General features: G+C 44.7%; 1 protein-coding gene across 4 annotated transcripts in view; it reads right to left on the bottom strand.

The window, feature by feature from the left end:
• PRLR (prolactin receptor) overlaps positions 1–18,673 on the bottom strand; it is a 65,533-nt gene that overhangs the window by 29,071 nt on the left and 17,789 nt on the right. For 2 of the 4 annotated variants that reach the window (XM_007466828.1, XM_007466826.1), the window contains exon 1: positions 2,220–2,300. In XM_007466828.1, the coding sequence (XP_007466890.1) occupies positions 2,220–2,289 (70 nt within the window). In that variant the 5' untranslated portion in view covers positions 2,290–2,300. Of the gene's footprint in view, positions 1–2,219; positions 2,333–18,673 lie in introns of those variants that run through there. The other 2 variants (XM_007466825.1, XM_007466827.1) reach the window with 2 other exon arrangements.

Raw genomic sequence — 18,673 nt, 5'->3', positions numbered from 1 at the left:
CCTCTCACTGTTGTGGCCTCTCCCGCTGCGGAGCACAGGCTCCGGATGCGCAGGCTCAGCGGCCGTGGCTCATGGGCCCAGCCGCTCCGCGGCACGTGGGATCCTCCCGGACCGGGGCACGAACCCTCGTCCCCTGCATCGGCAGGCGGACTCTCAACCACTGCGCCACCAGGGAGGCCCTCCATTCAGCTTTGACCTCCGATTCAGCATCACAGTCTGGCTCCCCATCCTCCCTGCCTCCATTTCCTAATTTGGGTTTTTGGTCCCTTTTCCCTTATATTTCCCCCTCTCTCCCTGGGTCTTTATGGGTAGGAGGCATGGGAGCTCCTACAGGTGGCTGCACTTGCGGTTACTAGCTGCCATCATTATCTAGGAGCTGTACTTAGTCCCAGCTGGAAGCTAGCAGAGCTGAAAGAGCTGATGTGGAAAACCCGATGCCAAGTGGATGAAGGTTTTGAGTTCCCTAATCCCCAAAGCTCTTGGTGAGCTGGCTCCCTCTTCTACTCCTTGTCTGTCAGGTCCAAAGAGGGAAACAGTGGCACTGATGCTGCTGGGCTGGGGGGCCCATCCACAGCGAGCCACATAACCCCGGGTGGTGTTTAGTTCAGGAAATCAGGAGCAGAGAGAAGAGCTTCCAGGTGGTGGTCCCTCAGCCTCTGGGGCTTCTCTGTTTTCTGCCACACTTGCCCTTCACCCCTCACACTGGCTCCCGGGTAGAACTGCTAGCAGGTCAGAAAGAGCAAGTTTGGTGGAGAACACAGGTGGGAAGGCAGGGCACTAGGCAAAACGGCTGGAAAGAAGAGCTGAATGGAAGGGGATGATGCGGTGCACAGGCTGGGGCCGAGGTCACCAGGCTGCATGTCAGCCAGAGCCCAGCCACCTCCCAGCCCCCTGAAAATGGTCCACGCCAGACAGCCTGGGGTCAGCTCTGCCAATGTTTGTAATGTTGCTGTCCTCTAGGGAACATTTCTTCAGGGTAATTTTACAGGGTGAAGCGATTTTTTGTTTGTTTGTTGTTGTGGCTATAGGGAGGAGTATGTGACGTAGAAAGGAAAGTTTACTTTTAAAAAAGCACGAAACTTATGGCTCAATAATGGGCATATTTAGAAGCCAATTAAGGCCACTGTTGATTATTTGAATACTTAAAATTTCCTTATGGATTATACTGATCTCTGCGGTCCTTTTTCTCTGAAAGCTTCTCTCTCTCACATTTCACTGGTTATTAATAGTACCTGGAGGAAACTCAAGAGAGGAGGGTAAAGTTGTGAAATTATAATTAGTTAAATGTTTCTTTCACCCACTTTAGAGGAGATGGTTACAATGAATGGACTGTCTCACTATCCCTATAAAATGCACACCAACATAGGAACAACCACAGAGGTACCACACACAGGCACACACACACACACACAGACACACACACACACACTGAAATAGAGCCCATATCAGAAGCAAACCCACATACCACAGAGGAATAATATAGACAGGTGCATACTTGTAGAAGTATACACCAGTACACACACAGGTACATACACAGAAACATACACCCACAAATGTGTACACAGACAGGTATACACAGAGAAGCATTTGCAATCAGGCACATATAGGGAAGTTAAGATACACACAAGTATACAAAAGTGTACACACCCAGAAATACGCAGTGGTAGATACACTGAAATGTACACACACAGGCTCACACACTCTAGTCTAGTTGTGAATTTCATTTCCCATAACAGGGTTGGCTCTATACCCGTTTCCCACCATGTAACAGCAATCCCCTTATAACTCTTTACAGGTTTTCAAAGATTTTTCTCACAGACCTTTTCATCTGAGGTGGAAGAAACATCACTATTCTCACTTTGAAAATGTATAAATCCAGAGAGGTTAGGTAATTGGCTCAAGGTTGCACAGCTAGTAAGGGACAGAACCTGAACTGAAACTCTGGTCTGTTGTTGGTAGAGCTTTTTCCCTGCACTCCCAAAATGAGGATGGAAGTCAGAGCATAGTGACAGGATTTTGCATTACTTGCATTCATTCTTTTGCATTAATTTTTGCATTCGTTTTAATCCCCCAAATATTGTAAATAATTTAATAGCAGCAAATGACATGGACATTTTCATTTCTCATAACTGCATTGCAAGAGGACTGTGATGGATTCTCCCCTTCTCTCATATAAACACCCCAGGGAATGAAAGAGAACAGGACAGTCTCTTACTTACCATTCAGAAGGTTGGTGTTGAGAAACAGTAGCAAAATGAAAACCACTGTGGATGCTACATTTTCCTTCATGTTGGCTCCCTTCTCTTTCCACAGGAAATGGATCAGAGGTTCACTGAAAGAGAAGGCACAGGCAACTTTTTTGAAACGACAGTCTGGTTAGGCACATGCACCACTTTACTCTGGGTGTTTGCAACTGATTCTTGCTCCTTGCTGAACGTGAATAACAAAACAGGAGGAAAGGAATGTAGGAAAATGTGACAAGGATGGCTTGGCTCAGAAGCATCGCTGCACACATGCTGGGAAAAATGCCACCACCAGAGGTCATCAGATGACAACGTTCAAGGGCAGCCCAGCCGCAGCTGGCTCTTTGCACACACCCCAAGGAAAAATTGTTCTCTTTGCACCCCACAGTCACCTAACGATAGATCACCTGTTTTACGTGACATAGATTGTATTCCCTACAAAAGAATTGTTCTGGGAGGGCTTTGATCCTCCAGCCAAAATTAAGCCAGGCTGAAAAAGTCAGTGCATTCAGTTTAACTCCAACCTGGCCTCACGGATGCCACCAAGTAAGGGGGGCTTCGCCTGAAGGTTCAGCTTGAGAAGACTGTGGAAGCCTTCTGGGCTATGGGCATGGCTGTGAACGATGCAGTGAACTCTAGTGAACCTCCACATGGTTCCTTTCTCCCCTTTGGAAAAGCCCCATAAACAAGAAATGACAAATCCCAGTAATAATTCAAGTCCCTTGGGTTTGAAGAATTAAGCAAATTTTGAACCTGCAGGGGTTGAGAGTTTTGAGAAATTTATTATTATATTATTATTTTTACCCTTGGAACAACTTTGAAAGCCTCTAAATGTCCTTCTAAGAAAAAAGGATTTTTAAAGACATTTGGAAAAGGCTCATTAGTCTTTTTGGACTCCACACAACTCTCGGAAAACAATAGATTTGATGAAGTAAGCGTAAATTCTTGGAAACCCATGGCTTACATTTACCCTTTAAAATTTATGGGTTTTTTTAAATCAGGGGAAGGGCATCCAGGGGCAAGGCTGCCCATCTAGGGACGTTGGAAATGACTGAGTGCTGTTTGATGAGCCCTGAAAAGACCAGCCTTCCTTTGTCCATTCCTCCTGTTCAGAGGGCGGATCACCATCTGCCAGCCTCACACCACCTAACAGACAACTTCTTGAAGCCTTCCACCTGCTACTACTCCCTCTGCGATGTACTCGGAAATAGAAATCTTAGTGACAGTAGAGGTTCGGTGTACACAGGCGCCATCAAGCGACTCTCTCATAACTGGAGCTCCTGGTTCAGTAACAACTCCTATGAAGTAGCCAGTATCCTGTTCTTTGGGGACCTTCTAGTTGCTTTTTCAGGATTCTTTTTGAATATCCTCCCAGGTTTCACGTTCTAAGCCACCTGCTCTATCTAACCCCTCAGGGTCATCTAATTAAATCAAGATGCTAAAGGCTCATAATGGGTTTCAAGTCATTCCTCCTATGTATGGAACACTTACCATGGGCCAGGCATTGTGCTGAGTGTCTTTTAAAAAGTTTTTTTGGCTGTGCTGCGCAGCATGTGCGATCTTAGTTCCCTGACCAGGGATCGAACCCGTACCCCCTGCATTGGAAGGGCAGAGTCTTAACCATTGGACTGCCAGGGAAGTCCCTGTGCTGAGTGTCTTAATCATCCAAATTGTACTGAGCCCTCACACTACCCCTGTGCATAGCATGGGCTATTACAATCCCCCCTTTTTTAAATTTAATTTTTATTTTATATGGGAGTAGGTTCATTTACAGTGCTGTTTCAGGTGCACAACAAAGTGGTTCAGTTATACATACACATATATCCATTCTTTTTCAGATTCTTTTCCTGTATAGGTTGTTACAGAATATTGGACAAGGTTCCCTGTGCTATACAGTAGGTTCTTGTTGATTATCAATTTTATATATAGTAATGTGTATATGTTTATCCCTGCCTCCTAATTTACCCCTCCCCCCAACCTTTCCCCTTTGGTAACCATAAGTTTGTTTTCTGAGTCTGTGAGTCTGTTTCCTTTTTGTAAATAAGTTCATTTGTATCATTTTTAAAGATTCCACCTGTTAGTGATATCATCTGATATTTGTCTTTCTCCATTACCATCCCTTTTAACAGAAGAGGAAATGGAAGTGTAGAAAGGCGTAGTAAATTGTCAGTCACGTGCCATTGGGAGAGAGGAATCTGGCAAATCTGAGAGCGACTGATGAATCATCCTCATTTGTGGACAGTGTGTGATGAACGTGCAATTATTCCCCATTCTATGGGGGAGACGGTGGAGACCACAGTGACTGAGCCAAGGTGAACAGCACCACAGCCTCGAACGGGTGTGGAGTCAAGACAGCCAAGACTCAGCAAGTTCAACCGCCATACTTGTGCCTGAGGATCTCAAACACTGCTGTTCTCCCTAATCCAGCTTCACTGGATCCATCTAGACCTGAAAGAGTTTTTTGTCCTAAAGATCTGATCTCAGCCTGGCTTGGGGATGGGAATTCTACCTACTGGCTGAAGAAGTTCTATAATATCCTTTTATTGAAACTTCCCTTCTCTTTTTGCATCAAAATACTTGAGATCAACTGCTATAAATCACACCTTTTGGGCGAGGTCACGTGCTAACTAGACAGCTCTTCCAAATCAGGGCTCCACGTGTTTTGAAAAAGAAATGCCTGGATGGGGAGCAGGGTGGAGCAGGTAGGAGCAGATACTTTCATCACTTATGCTTCCTGGTATGCTGGTCCAGGCTCAAAGAAACTCTCCTAAATAAATTTTTCCACTAATAATGCTTTCAGGAAGCATTTTATAAACTGAAAAGAAATAAGCTCCTCTGGGATTTCCTAAGGTATCCTGGAATCTGTGGACTAGCCACGGGTAGTTTCTGATGCCTTGAAACCCCCATGCCAGGGAATTGGACACAATCATAGTGGTCTCATTACTGTGTTTCAATAAATAATGATTCCCAACTCATCCTGCAACTGACTCTCCAGCAGGGTAAACACAGTGGGGTAAGTAAACCTTCAGAGAGAAAGATAACCCCAACTGCCCACTTTGCTATGCTGACTGTTAACCTGACCATCTATTGTGGTCTCTCCCCACACTAGGCATACCTCCCGCTGTCCACTGATGATTTTTATGGCTGGTGGACATGAGGCTGGGGATAAATTTGGTTTTTGTCTCAAACTAAAAATAGAGTTACAGTATGATCCAGCAATCCCACCCTTGGGCATATATCCGGAAAGGACAGAAATTCTGATTTGAAAAGATACATGCACCCCAATGTTCACAGCAGCACTATTTACAATAGCCAAGACATATAAGCAATCTAAATGTCCATCAACAGATGAATGGATAAAGAAGATGTGGTGTATATATACAATGGAATATTACTCAGCCATAAAAAAGAATGAAACAATGCCATTTGCAACAATGTGGATTACCTAGAGATTATCATACTAAGTAAAATAAGTCAGACAAAGACAAATATAATATGATACAACTTACATGTGGAATCTAAAAATGCTGATACAAATTAACTTATTTACAAAACAGAAACAGGCTCACAGACATGGTAAACAAACTTATGGTTACCAAAGGGGAAAGTCGGGGGGAGGGATAAATTAGGACGTTGGGATTAACAGATACCACTATACATAAACAACAAGATCCTACTGTATAGCACAGGGAACTATATTCAATACCTTGTAATAACCTATAATGGAAAAGAATCTAAAAAAGAATATTTGGGTCAGATATTATATTCAGATCTGAAGTCTGACTCACTTTGCTGTTTGCTGTACGCCAGAAACTAACACAACATTGTAAACCAACTATACTTCAATAAAAAAAAGTGTAAATAACTTAAAAAAAATTTTGTTTTTGTCTCTCTGAGTCAACTCCCCCATTGCAGCAGGATCTTGGTCAAGATTATTCACTCTAAGTGAGGCTGGAACATCCGAAGAGTGTCCACAGGCCGCTTTTAGTGATGGTTGTAGTGGTAAATGGCTCCAAATATTTGGAGTCCAACTAGGAAAAAGTTAGCCCTCTACTCCCACCAGAGGACAGCTATCTTGGTTTCACTCCTCAGTAGCTGCCCTAGTGTGACTGTGGTTTAAAAATGCAAAAATTAAAACTGAAAAGCAGGTCTGTAGCAAGTCAGCGGCCTCCACGCCTTGCCCATGACAAACTTGTCTTGGCTTCCTCGCTTCTGAATCCTCAGAGACCCTCCCATCTTTACGCTCCTCCGTAATCTTATTCAAATATGCCTTCTCACGGTGCTATGTCCCACTCCGGTATGACCCCGCAAACCCTCTTCTTGCACACCTTGCTCTGCATTAATGCTCATCCGGTTCAGATTCTCCGTCCAAACGCTGCCCTTCATCTCTCTTTTCCATTAAGCCAAGTCTCATCTACACAGGCCAAGAGTTGAGAAAGCAGGGGCAGGACAGGAGTGGAGACGCAGACGTAGAGAATGGACTTGAGGACACAGGGAGGGGGAAGGGGAAGCTGGGACGAAGTGAGAGAGTGGCATGGACATGTATACACCACCAAATGTGAAGTGGATAGCTAGTGGGAAGTAGCCGCACAGCACAGGGAGATCAGCTCAGTGCTTTGTGACCACCTAGAGGGGTGGGATAGGGAGGGTGGGAGGGAGACGCAAGAGGGAGGGGATATAGGGATATAGGTATACGTATAGCTGATTCACTTTGTTATACAGCAGAAACTAACACACCATTGTAAAGCAATTATATGCCAATAAAGATGTTAAAAAAAAATAACAGAACTGAGCTTTCACCCTTTACCCCCTGGTAGACTTTATCTGCATATGCTGGCTCACCCAGGTCCTGAGCCAATCCCAAAGGCCAGAAATCCCAGCCCTACCATTTTGTGGGACTTGCTCCCAAGACCTGGTGTCAGGTGGTCTTGAAGTGAATGCATTTCTCACCTTGTCTTGCCTCATCTGCTACTGTTGCCCCAATGCTCTACTCAGATTTTGACTCAGTTTCCCTGACTCTAGAAATGAACCTAGCATGCTGGGCAGGGATTCTGAGGACCTACCTAGCTCTTGCAAGCCCAGTTCCCATGGAGAAGCAGGGCCCCATCCAAGATTTGAATTTCTTTAAAGAATGTCACACATGTGAAATGCACAAATCATAAGCATTCTGCTCAATGAATTATCACAAAGTGAATATGTCTATGTTACCATCAGGTCAAGAAATAGAACACTAATAGCATCCCAGAAATCTCCCTGGTGCCTCCCTCCAATCTCTACCCACCCCTTCCCGAGAGGAACCACTCTTCTGACTTTTAACACTGCAGATTAATTTTGGTTACTTTTGGACTTTATAGAAATAGAATCATACAATATGCATTTTTTGAGTGTGTGTGTCTGGCTTCTTTCATTTCACATTGTTGTATGATTCACTCTTGTTGTTACATGGACTCATACAAAATTCATTTTCACTTCGCCTCATTCATCTTCATTCATATTACATTGAATGAAAGACCATAATTTATTTCCTCATTCTACTCTTGATGGACATTTGAGGGTTCCAGTTTTTGGTAAACTTTGGATTTTGCTAAGATCGATCAAGACTCTGACAGCAGGGGAGCCCTGCACACCTCATACCCACTTTGCCCTCCTCCCCAACTTTCAGTTCTCTACCATCAATGGTTAGGACACCACCTGCCATACCTCCTGAATATAAATGCAAATTAAGTTCCAAATGCCTGTCTGGTCCTAAAAATGCAAACAATCTCATTTCTTGCAAACACATTTGAAATACATTCACCCATTGTTTGAAATGTTGGGAATTGTGTTAGCTGCCCCCTTTGGGGTCTGCTGGGTTGGTGTCCTCTGCCCGCTGGGTCTCCTTATCTGTTGCTCCACCTGTTAGATGGCCTGAGGCTAAAGAAACAGGGCCAGAACCCCACAGGTACCTTTTGATTTCCAGGAATCTGGCATGTCTTTCCAATATAGAATGTTAATATTTAGTTTGGAAAGCAGAGGACATAATCTGCTAAGGGTGGGGAGAGCAGCAGGAAGGATTAGCTATTTCACACCAGGCTCAAGATTAAGGCCGTTTTACAAGCTCTGCCCAAAGTCAATGGTCAATGACTGTAGAGAGAATAAGTGAATCACTGAAGCCTTAAAGTTGAAAAAGCAGAACAAGAATCTAAGACAGGGGATGCAAATCTGCATGCAAAAGAACTGGTCCTGTGCTAGTATTGTCAAACACTGGACTTGGAGCCAGCTTAGCGTTTTGTCTTTGACAGGGGAATCTGAAGAGGCTTTCAGAATAACATGGCAGCCACTCCTGAATGCACACATTGAATGTTGCAGATACAGTGCTAGGAGAACCCTGGCCTGAGGGTGGGGAGATGAAGGTCCTAGCTCTTCCTGGGTTGCATGCAAACATGTGCCCACAGCGCTGAAGTGTTTATCTGTCCATAGCCCAGAAATCATAGTTACACATTTGCTTGTGAAATTTCACAGCAGGACGTTTGCTCATATGTCATTCATTATTATTTTTCTTTTCTTTTCTTTTTTATCACTGCAATGATCAAGTTTACATTTTATTGCTTCTCAAACAGGTTGCCTTCTCAGTCCCTGTCCTGAGATATCCTTTGGTGGGAAACATCTGGCACTTTCCATATGGGAATCTATAAAATGACCATCCCAGTCGAACGCAGCAGTTTAGTCAGAACATCATGGCTGTGTGGATGTTACTAGCAATATTAGAGAGACAGTTAGAAAATGTCCACCTCTGATTCCAGACACCCCCTCCCTCCTCTCGTGTGAATCCCAGAACTTCTCGAACTTCTTGAAGACCCTCTGTCTGTGAAAATGCATCCAAGCAGAGGGAGTATGCTGTGCATGACCACAGCTGCGTGATGTAAGAGGTAGGCAATTAGCAGAGATCGGATTTGTCCAAAGTGGAGCCAAATCAGGGTTGGTACTGCACCTGGGGACTTACATAGAAAGATCTCCTGGCCCCTAACCTAATCGGGATAAATCGCTCAAGGTGATGTATGTGCCTTTGCACGAGAGTCACTTTAATAGAACAGGACACTGAATGCTTCCCCACGGCTGGAGGCATCGCTTCCAAATCCAATTACACCAACTCCTCTCACTGGCCGCAGCATCCCAGCAGCATCTTTGCTCTCAGAGAGGCTTATTTTCACTCAGCCTCCTGGGCTTGAAGGCAAGAATAGGAACTGGGTGAGTTTCAATTTTCCACAGTCAGCGCACACTTCAGACAGATGGTGGAAATTGCCCTTTGGCCTGATTTTCAGAGGAACTGGTTCCTCATAAGACCATCAATTACCAGCAATTTAAAAAAATCCACAAATTGTACATTAGGTTTTGCAGTTTACAAAGCTGTTCCAGACTCCAGTGGTTTTCAGTCCAGGATTCTCATTTGAACCATGTAGGGAACTTCTTAAATGGACAAACTCCTATGTCTTGCAAGAGGTTCTGATTGAATCAGAATTGGGTCCACTGGCACATGGACATTTTAACAAAGCCCTCCAGATGATTTCAATGTAAAGTCAGGGCTGGGAACCACTGATGCCGCCTAACACATATAATGTCTCTGCTAGGAGGCTTCCCTCGATGGGAGAGGAAACCGAGGCTCAGAGAGGTAACTGGCTTTGCCCACCATCACACAGCTCAGCCAGCACAGCAGAAATGGGAATCCAGTCTTTAGACTGGGAGTCCTGCCTCAAATTAACAACAACATCAAAGACAAAATGACAAAACATTTACACGGTGATCTGTAGTGTTTAAAGCACTTTCACATCATGGTCATATTTTATTCTTACAATAATCCTGTGCAGAGGAAGGAAAGCTATTATTGTTCCTACTGCTATGTCACGGCTCCCATGTCAAAGATGAGGAAATGGAAGCCCAAGGGGGTAAGTGGTTTAAACCAACAAGCTTATCTTAAAAGCCTCCAGTGTGCTCAGAACTGCGTGGTGATAAAATCAGCAAACCCTCGTGTAGGACACACTACATGCCAGGCACTGAGATGTAAGTTCTATGAATATGTCCATTTTACAGATGAGGACACTGGAGCCCAGAGAGGCTCCATGAGTTGTCCGAGGTCACACAGCTAGTGAGCAGTGTATGGAGGGTGAGGAACTCTGCAGCTGGGCTCCATGATCTGGGTTGTTAACCACCATGCTTTGCACTTCTGATGGCTACAAAGGAGTAGTGGCCCCTACCTTCAAGAAGCTCCAACGCACAGAACCCAGCCCGGCCATGGTTTGGTGGACAGGTCAGAGGACCTTGGGACCACGGGTTCTGAGCCATCTAAGGCATCCCTCTTTCTGATAAAGGGCTCTCTCAGTACACTCTCCCTTCCCAAAGTCGGCTCTGATACAGGGTGCTGCGGCGATCTAGGTATGGTCCTTCAGTAGCAGCGGATGTTCCTGGGGCACTGCATTTAGAGTCTGTTCTGGGCACCACTGCCCATCCCAGATACAACGGGTCAAAATTTTTGGAGGGTGGGGCCTAGGAAGGGGCATTTTTTAAATTAAAAAATGTTATTGGAATATAATTGTGCAGCATTAGCTAAAACCTCTATCAAGTCACATAACAATCATTTCTGTGACGGGAACTATTAAGATCTAGTCGCTTAGAAACTCTGAAGTTTATAATACATTGTTGTCTATAATCACTATGCTCTGCATGAGATCTCCAGGGCTTATTTATCTACTGATTACAAGCTGGTACTGGAAGGGGCGTTTTTTTGTTTTTGTTTTTGTTTTTGTTTTGCGGTACGCGGACCTCTGACTGCTGTGGCCTCTCCCGTTGCGGAGCACAGGCTCCGGACGCGCAGGCCCAGCGGCCATGGCTCACGGGCCCAGCCGCTCCGCGGCATGTGGGATCTTCCCGGACTGGGGCACGAACCTGCGTCCCCTGCATCAGCAGGCGGACTCTCAACCACTGCGCCACCAGGGAAGCCCTGGAAAAGGCGTTTTTAACAAGCACTTAGGTGATTCTTATGGAGCCCTGATTATAGCATAAAGGACTAGGCAAGGCAGCTACTGGTTAGGAGGTAGGATTGGATCCGCCTCCATCCTCTGGGCCTGGAAAGGGCATTTTCCTAAAAGGACTGACGTGAGCTGAGGGTTCCTTGTGAGGAGGGCTACGAGGTCAAGGGCACTCTCCCTGGGGGTGTAGTTCTACACCAGGGAGCAGCTGTTACATTTTCAAGGAATGTTGTAAGCCAGCGGGCTTCCTGTTGGTAGCTTGAAATCAGCAGTAGTGGGAGTACTTCTATGGTGGGAATTGGCAAATGCTATAAATCAGAATGTTTCTTCTTTTTCTTTCTCCTGGAAGAGCAGTTGTTAAACTTTGACCAGCATACCCCTCGCTCCATCTCTCTGGGCTCGGCATCCCCCCATGTAAAAGGAGGACTTGGGGGCAGTTGAAACTTTCAGGCCAGCTTAATGCAGGCTTGCAGGGAGCCCTTTCTGACTGGGGGAGACCTCGTGAACCCAGGATCCCTTCCTTCCTCCCTTTCCTCTCATCTGCCTCCCTCTCTGTGCTGACTTAACCCGGCCTTCCTCAGGGTCCTGGTCAGACTCCTCCCATTGCTGCCTCTGCTCGTTGGGGCTGCAAGGTTATTATTTTGTTCCTTCCTGTTGACAACGGAATGGGAGGTTAGTGGGACCTCCAATTGCTTAACACGTTAGCTTTCTAGATATGGTACACAACACCAAAATAAACAAACGAACCCCTCGTAACCTGCTCACCTTGACCCTCGTAAGTGCGCCTCTCAGTAGCCTGGCGCTTCTGTGATAGAACATTTTCAGTGTGTGTGTATTCACCCAGCCCAGAGAGTGCCCTGACCTGCCTGCCACAGCTTTCCATAGCTGGGGCCACTTGAACTCCACCTGCAGGCTCTGGGCACAATGTCCATGCAGTGAGAGAAGCCCAGGGAAGGCTTGCATCGGGTCCTGTCCTGTTCCTGGTGCTGGAATCCTGCGTGGTCAACTGTTAAGGCCCCATTTCTTCCATAACAGGCCCTTCAGGCCCTGGATCTCTGCCCATTGCCCAGATCAGTGGCTGACTTCTAGGGCCAGCCTGCATCCCCGTATTCTGTTGGCCCCAGCATCCATGGTGTGTGGCTGGACTGTCTTTCTGAATGCCTGGCAGAATTCCCGGATGCTGCCTCCTTGCAGCTCAGCTTGTCGCCTGACCCCTTCTGTTTTGCGCCGTCCCTCTCATTGTCAACTCTCCTGCTCTTATTGGGAGGAATGATAGGTTTCAAGGTCCTGGCCCCTTCTCATCCTGGTCCGTCTCATCCCTAGAGAGCAGTAAAGCACCCCTCTGCATTCTTCTTTTTCTAATAAATCTATTTATTTATTTATTTATTTTTGGCTGCGTTGGGTCTTTGTTGCTGCGCGCGGGCTTTCTCTAGTTGCGGTGAGCGGGGTCTCCTCTTCGTTGTGGTGTGCGGGCTTCTCATTGCGGTGGCTTCTCTTTTTGTGGAGCACGGGCTCTAGGCACGCAGGCTTCAATAGTTGTGGCTCGCGGGCTCAGTAGTTGTGGCTCGCAGGCTCTAGAGCACAGGCTCAGTAGTTGTGGCACACGGGCTTAGTTGCTCTGCGGCATGTGGGATCTTCCCGGACCAGGGCTCGAACCCGCGTCCCCTGCATTGGCAGGCGGATTCTTAACCACTGCGCCACCACAGAAGTCCCCAGAAGTCCCCCTCTGCATTCTTGATATCAACCAGGTTTAATCTCTGCACACTTCCGAAGGTTTCACACCTTCTCATTTACTCATTTTGCTCAGTAATTCTATTAACTGTCTGTTTTCACATCTGGCTCACCTCCCTGTCAAAATATGCTCAGCCTCGTCTAACATGCATGTGCAGGCACGCAGACTAATAATAACAGCCCAGATCAGCCCCCTTCCTCCCACCCTGCAGCCCAGAGCAGGTGAACAATTGCTACCATGTGACTCCTGCATATTCCCAGAAAAATCCCTCGGCCATTTAAAGAGATCATGGGTGTGTCCTCTTCCACCTTGGAGGAAATTCATTGGTGAAATTGGAAGTGGCAGCAGCCACGTGACGTGATGGAGGAAGAGGATCCGGACTCCACCAGAAGATCAGCTTGAATTATGCCAGGGGAGGGTGGGCCTGGCCAGGTCTGAGTAATAAGGTAACTTTTTTTTTTTTTTCTCTTTCACCAGGATACTTAAATATGGTTGAGTATTCATTCATTCATTTATCAAATATTAATATTTATCTCCTTCACCTTCTTCAAGCCATTGCTTAAATGTCACCTTATCAGCAAGATCTTCGTTGACCACTGTCTTCAAACCCCATCTCCAGCACTGCTCCACATTCTTCATCCCCCACCCCACTTTACTGTTCTCCACAGCTCATACCATCAACTGACCCGTGATATTTTTCCTCATTTGTTTGTTGATGGTGTGTTTCCCTCCACTAGTCTGTAAGCTCCATTAGAGCAGAGACTATGCAGGACAGTGCCTAGGGCAGTGGCCTAAATCCCAGTAATCTCAGAATGTTCAGTTTTGTCTATGTTCTGGAAAACATGTCATGACTTACTGAAACAATGTCTGCCCCTTCCAGAGGAAATTGGTTTCCTTGCTCCCCTAAAATTGTAGCATATCAGCAACTAGCTAATCCATGGTGCTGGAATCCTCCCATTTCTCTTCCCTTCAGAGTATTTAAGAAGAGAGATTTTGGAGCCAAATTATCTGAGTTGGAATCCTGTTCTGTCATTTGCTAGATGTGTGATCACAGGTAACTTACTTCTCTATGCCTGAGTTTCCTCATCTGTAAAATGGGAATAATGCATGGATCAACCTCACAGAACTATGATGAAGATTCAGAGAGTTGGTATTGGTAATGGGCTTAAGACAGTGCCCAGTCTACAATGAAGACTATATAAATGTTTGTTAAATTTCTTCCATTCTCCCATTGCTGACTGCTTCTCCTTCCTAACTCTCTCCTACCCAAGAACTTTCCACAGTGGAAGAACTAAGAACTAAGGTAGAGTGGCATCCTTTCCATGGGAAATGTTGCCATTAGAATTTCAGTGGAGGCAATGGAGGTGTGAGCAGATTGGATTATAGTCCCCAACTCTTTGCTCCCTCCCAGTCAGAGGATTCCATACCCCCATCCATTGTCATTAGACACACTCATGTGTAAACAAAGAAGAACAAAGAGTTTGCTCACTCCCCAACTCTACAAAGATGAAGTTGTCAGCCACTGCAGTGCACCCTAAGAGGAACTGAGGATGAAAAATGGGATGAGGCACTCGGCTTTGGAAAAACAGCCCCTTGGATAGTTGGATGCACAGATCGGGGAGAATTTTAATGAACCCAGATTCTTGCATCTTCCCACACATAGAAGAGCAAAAAAATCATTAACTTGAGATATCCATTCTTGTGACCAGCAGTCATCTTTTTTTTTTTTCAATTTTTATTGAAATATAGTTGGTTGATTTACAATGTTGTATTAGTTTCAGGTGTACAGAAATGTGATTCAGTTAAATCTATCATCTATCTATCTATCATCTATCTATCTTAGATTCTTTTCCATTATAGGTTATTACAAGATATAAGTGTAGTTGCCTGTGCTATAGAGTAGGTCTTTGTTTTTGGTTATCTATTTTATATATAGTGGTGTGTGCATTTCAGCATTAATCTTTTACAAGATGTATACTGAATTGCATGTATTTCCTAGCCAAGAATCACATATAAACTCTCTCCTCCTTCACCTCTTCAGAAAGGTTCCCTCCGAGCTACTGAGGGGCTGTCTCCCATGTTGTAGTCCTCAGTAAGGTCCTTGAATAAAACTTAAACTCACAACTCTTAACGCTGTGCGTTTTTCTTTAAGGCTTCCCGTGCGCCCTGTGGGTGGAGTATACATCTCATCTCAATGAATTTGGACTTGGCCACATGAAAGACTCTAGTCAATGGAATGTGAGTGGTTGTGATTGTTTTTGCTGTATCCAAACAGAGCCTTACATACAATTGCATGGTATTGTATTTACTGGCTGAGGCCTTCCTGCTCTTGTTCTCCATACGTCCTCCGGATGTGCCACATGGTACCTACTCCCTCCATCTGGGTTCCAGAATGAGAAAACAGGTGGAGCCCAGATAAGCTCAGCTGAGTCCAGCCAATCCCAGCAGAGCCACGGCCAACCTGCTGCTGAGCCACAGTCCTTACGTAAAGTGAGCAAAAGGGAAATGTGTTGTCAGCCACTGAGAGAGCACCATTTGTTACCACTGCAGAACTGACTAATCCAGGGCAAGAGCAGTAGGAGGGGAACATATGTCTTGCAAGACTGTTCAAACGAGATTATTTTTTCACAGAGGGATCTCTGTGTGTGTTATTTATGTGTCTGTGAATGTGCTGTTCAGCCAAACACAAAACAACTTAAATAATAATCACTCTTATACTGGTAACAACCTTGTCTACTATGTATATTTCCATTTCTAGAAATGTGGGCTTGGGAAGTGAGAAGGGAAGTTAAAAATAAAATTAAAGACAATAAATTGTTGACCAACTGGCATTACCTCTCTGGCTCCCTGGCTATTTGTCTCAAGAGGAAATGAACAGCAGGAGTTCTAGAATCATGGCATTTTGGATATGAAAGGAGCCAAAAGACATGGAAGGATTCTGATCCAACCTCTCCCTTTTACAGGTTGGGCAACTAAGGCCTGGAGAGATGAAGTGCTTTGGCCAAGTGCCTGATGGGAGAATCTTTAGAGCACTGCGAGCGGGCTGTGTGCACATCTGAGAAAGTTGCAATATCCAAGAAGAAATTTTCAAGAATGTGTCGAAAGCATTTTTCCTCTCTGATTCCTGCTTTTTTCTACATCTCGGTTAGAATCCTGGGAGACCACAGGAGTAGCAAAAGCTTCTACTGTCCATCAGAATTTGGTTCTCCTTTTCCTTCTGGGCAGAGTGTTAAAGTTTGCTTCATTGGCTCCCCTGTAGTTAAACAGAGGCAGGTGAAGGAGTTGGGGCCTCTGAAAGTGGGCAGAAATGATGTACTTTTCGTCTAGTCCTGGTCTATAAGATATTCACACATTCTCTCTATCTCTCTCTCTCTGATCCATTACTGCCCAGACGATGATGAAATGGAAGACTTCAGTCGTATGGGCTTAGTACAGCCCATAGATGGAAGGGTCCTGCGTCCTCTTCTGATGCCCACTGGACTGGGACATGGGTGAGAAACAAATTTTGGTTGTTAACCTTCTGAGACAGAGAGAGGTTGGGTGTTATAATGACTAGCCTTACCTAGATGACTAATCCAGGGATAATCCAGAGACAATCAATGCAGCTTAGTTTAGATGGTAACTACCGTATTTAACCAAGTAGAAGAGCTGTAAATAAGAAGGAAGCCCCTGACATCTGGCCCACTGCCACTGTTCCTTCTTGAATGCCATCATCAAAGTCTCCAAGTAACCTGTGCCTTGCTTCCTCTGCATTTTCAGCCCCACACACTGTCACATTCATATGTGTCCACAGGTGTTCAACAACACTTGTTGATGGCTGACCGACTACTTTTATAAAGCCATACACAATATATTATTTTGAGTCACAGATCCATTGAAAGAGCACTTGACTTGAGCTCTACAATACATTCTTCCCATTAAGCAATAGGCCCTCCATATTACTGAGGGCTATGTTCTGAGACCTTATGGATTCTTCCAATAAAGCTGCTCATGTTCATCAATTCGAACTCTAGGACAGATGGGGGACAAAGCCAACTGAGATGTGGTTGCTGGATAAGTGAGCTTTGAATGGTGATGCACTTCTGTAGCCCAAAGTAAGACAACAGCACTTAGAAAAATAGAATATAATATGCTTAACACCTTAAAATGTAAGTGCTATTGTCAATTATAAAAGAATCTCTCTATAGATTTCTTAATAAGTCCACCATCCTATTAGTGTATATTAACAACCAGTAGGCCTAACTCCCAATTGGTTGCTAGGTTTCCTGTGTCAGTGCATTTGCACATGGAGATAGAAAGGCCCATGCAAACGTCTGCGGATTTGGCTACTGTGACATTGGCCTGGCAGAACCCAGTAAATCATTGTTGACTCACTGCTTTACAATAATAGCATCACCTCTTTGTACAACGTGTAGTTGATGGTGTGTCTTCCAGACAACCCTCTCTGAGATTGCCAAGGAAAGAAAAGATTAGGAAGTCCGTATCTAAAAGCTTAGTCAATTTCTCCTTATCTTTGTAAACATTCTTGTAATATTATCCATAATGATTTTTCATCCTTGGCCTGGAAGACATCCCATACCATGCTTCTCAACTCAGCTTCAGAGACAGAAATTAATTTTAATATTATGACAAGAACAATATAATTTGGAAGGGAAGTTTGCTGCTTTGCTGATACCTCCAGTTCTGTCAATTACCACCTTATTTACAAGTCAAAATGTAAGTGGCTTGGGATGCTTTTATGGGAGTGCCTCAGCAGAGGGACTGATCTGCACCTGGATGTCTGGAATCCTTTCCGAATGTCCTTGATTGCTTAAAAAACTAAAAGTAGAACTACCATATGACCCAGCAATACCACTACTGAGCATATACCCTGAGAAAACCATAATTCAAAAAGAGTCATATACCAAAATATTCATTGCAGCTCTATTTACAATAGCCAGGAGATGGAAGCAACCTAAGTGTCCATCGACAGATGAATGGATAAAGAAGATGTGGCACGTATATACAATGGAATATTACTCAGCCATAAAATGAAACGAAATTGAGTTTATAGTAGTGAGGTGGATGGATCTAGAGTCTGTCATACAAAGTGAAGTAAGTCAGAAAGAGAAAAACAAATACCGTATGCTAACACATATATATGGAATATAAATATAAATATATATGGAATATATATATGGAATCTAAAAAAAAAATGGTTCTGAAGAACCTAGGAGCAGGACAGAAATAAAGACGCAGACGTAGAGAATGGACTTGAGGACACAGGGAGGGGGAAGGGTAAGCTGGGACGAAGTGAGAGAGTGGCATGGACATATATACACTACCAAATGTAAAATAGATACTAGTGGGAAGCAGCCGCATAGCACAGGGAGATCAGCTCGGTGCTTTTTGCCCACCTAGAGGGGTGGGATAGGGAGGGTGGGAGGGAGGGATACGCAAGAGGGAGGGGATATGGGGATATATGTATACGTATAGCTGATTCACTTTGTTATACAGCAGAAACTAACACAACTTTGTAAAGCAATTATACTCCAATAAAGATGTTTTTTTTTTTAAAAAAAGACCCATTATAATACCCGCCTTTTCTTTCAGGCTCTGTGCATGTGCCAGACACACAGAGCTAGAGTGTGGCCAATGAGTCAGTCTGGGAAGAGCAGCAGATAATGTTCCCTTTAATGCCCCGTGCAGTTCAGAAG

The sequence above is a fragment of the Lipotes vexillifer genome, unplaced genomic scaffold, assembly GCF_000442215.2.
Source record: "Lipotes vexillifer unplaced genomic scaffold, Lipotes_vexillifer_v1.1 scaffold647, whole genome shotgun sequence".
Lineage (NCBI taxonomy): Eukaryota > Metazoa > Chordata > Mammalia > Artiodactyla > Lipotidae > Lipotes > Lipotes vexillifer.
Note: the sequence above shows the minus strand (reverse complement) of the source record. Positions and strands in the feature narration are given on the sequence as shown.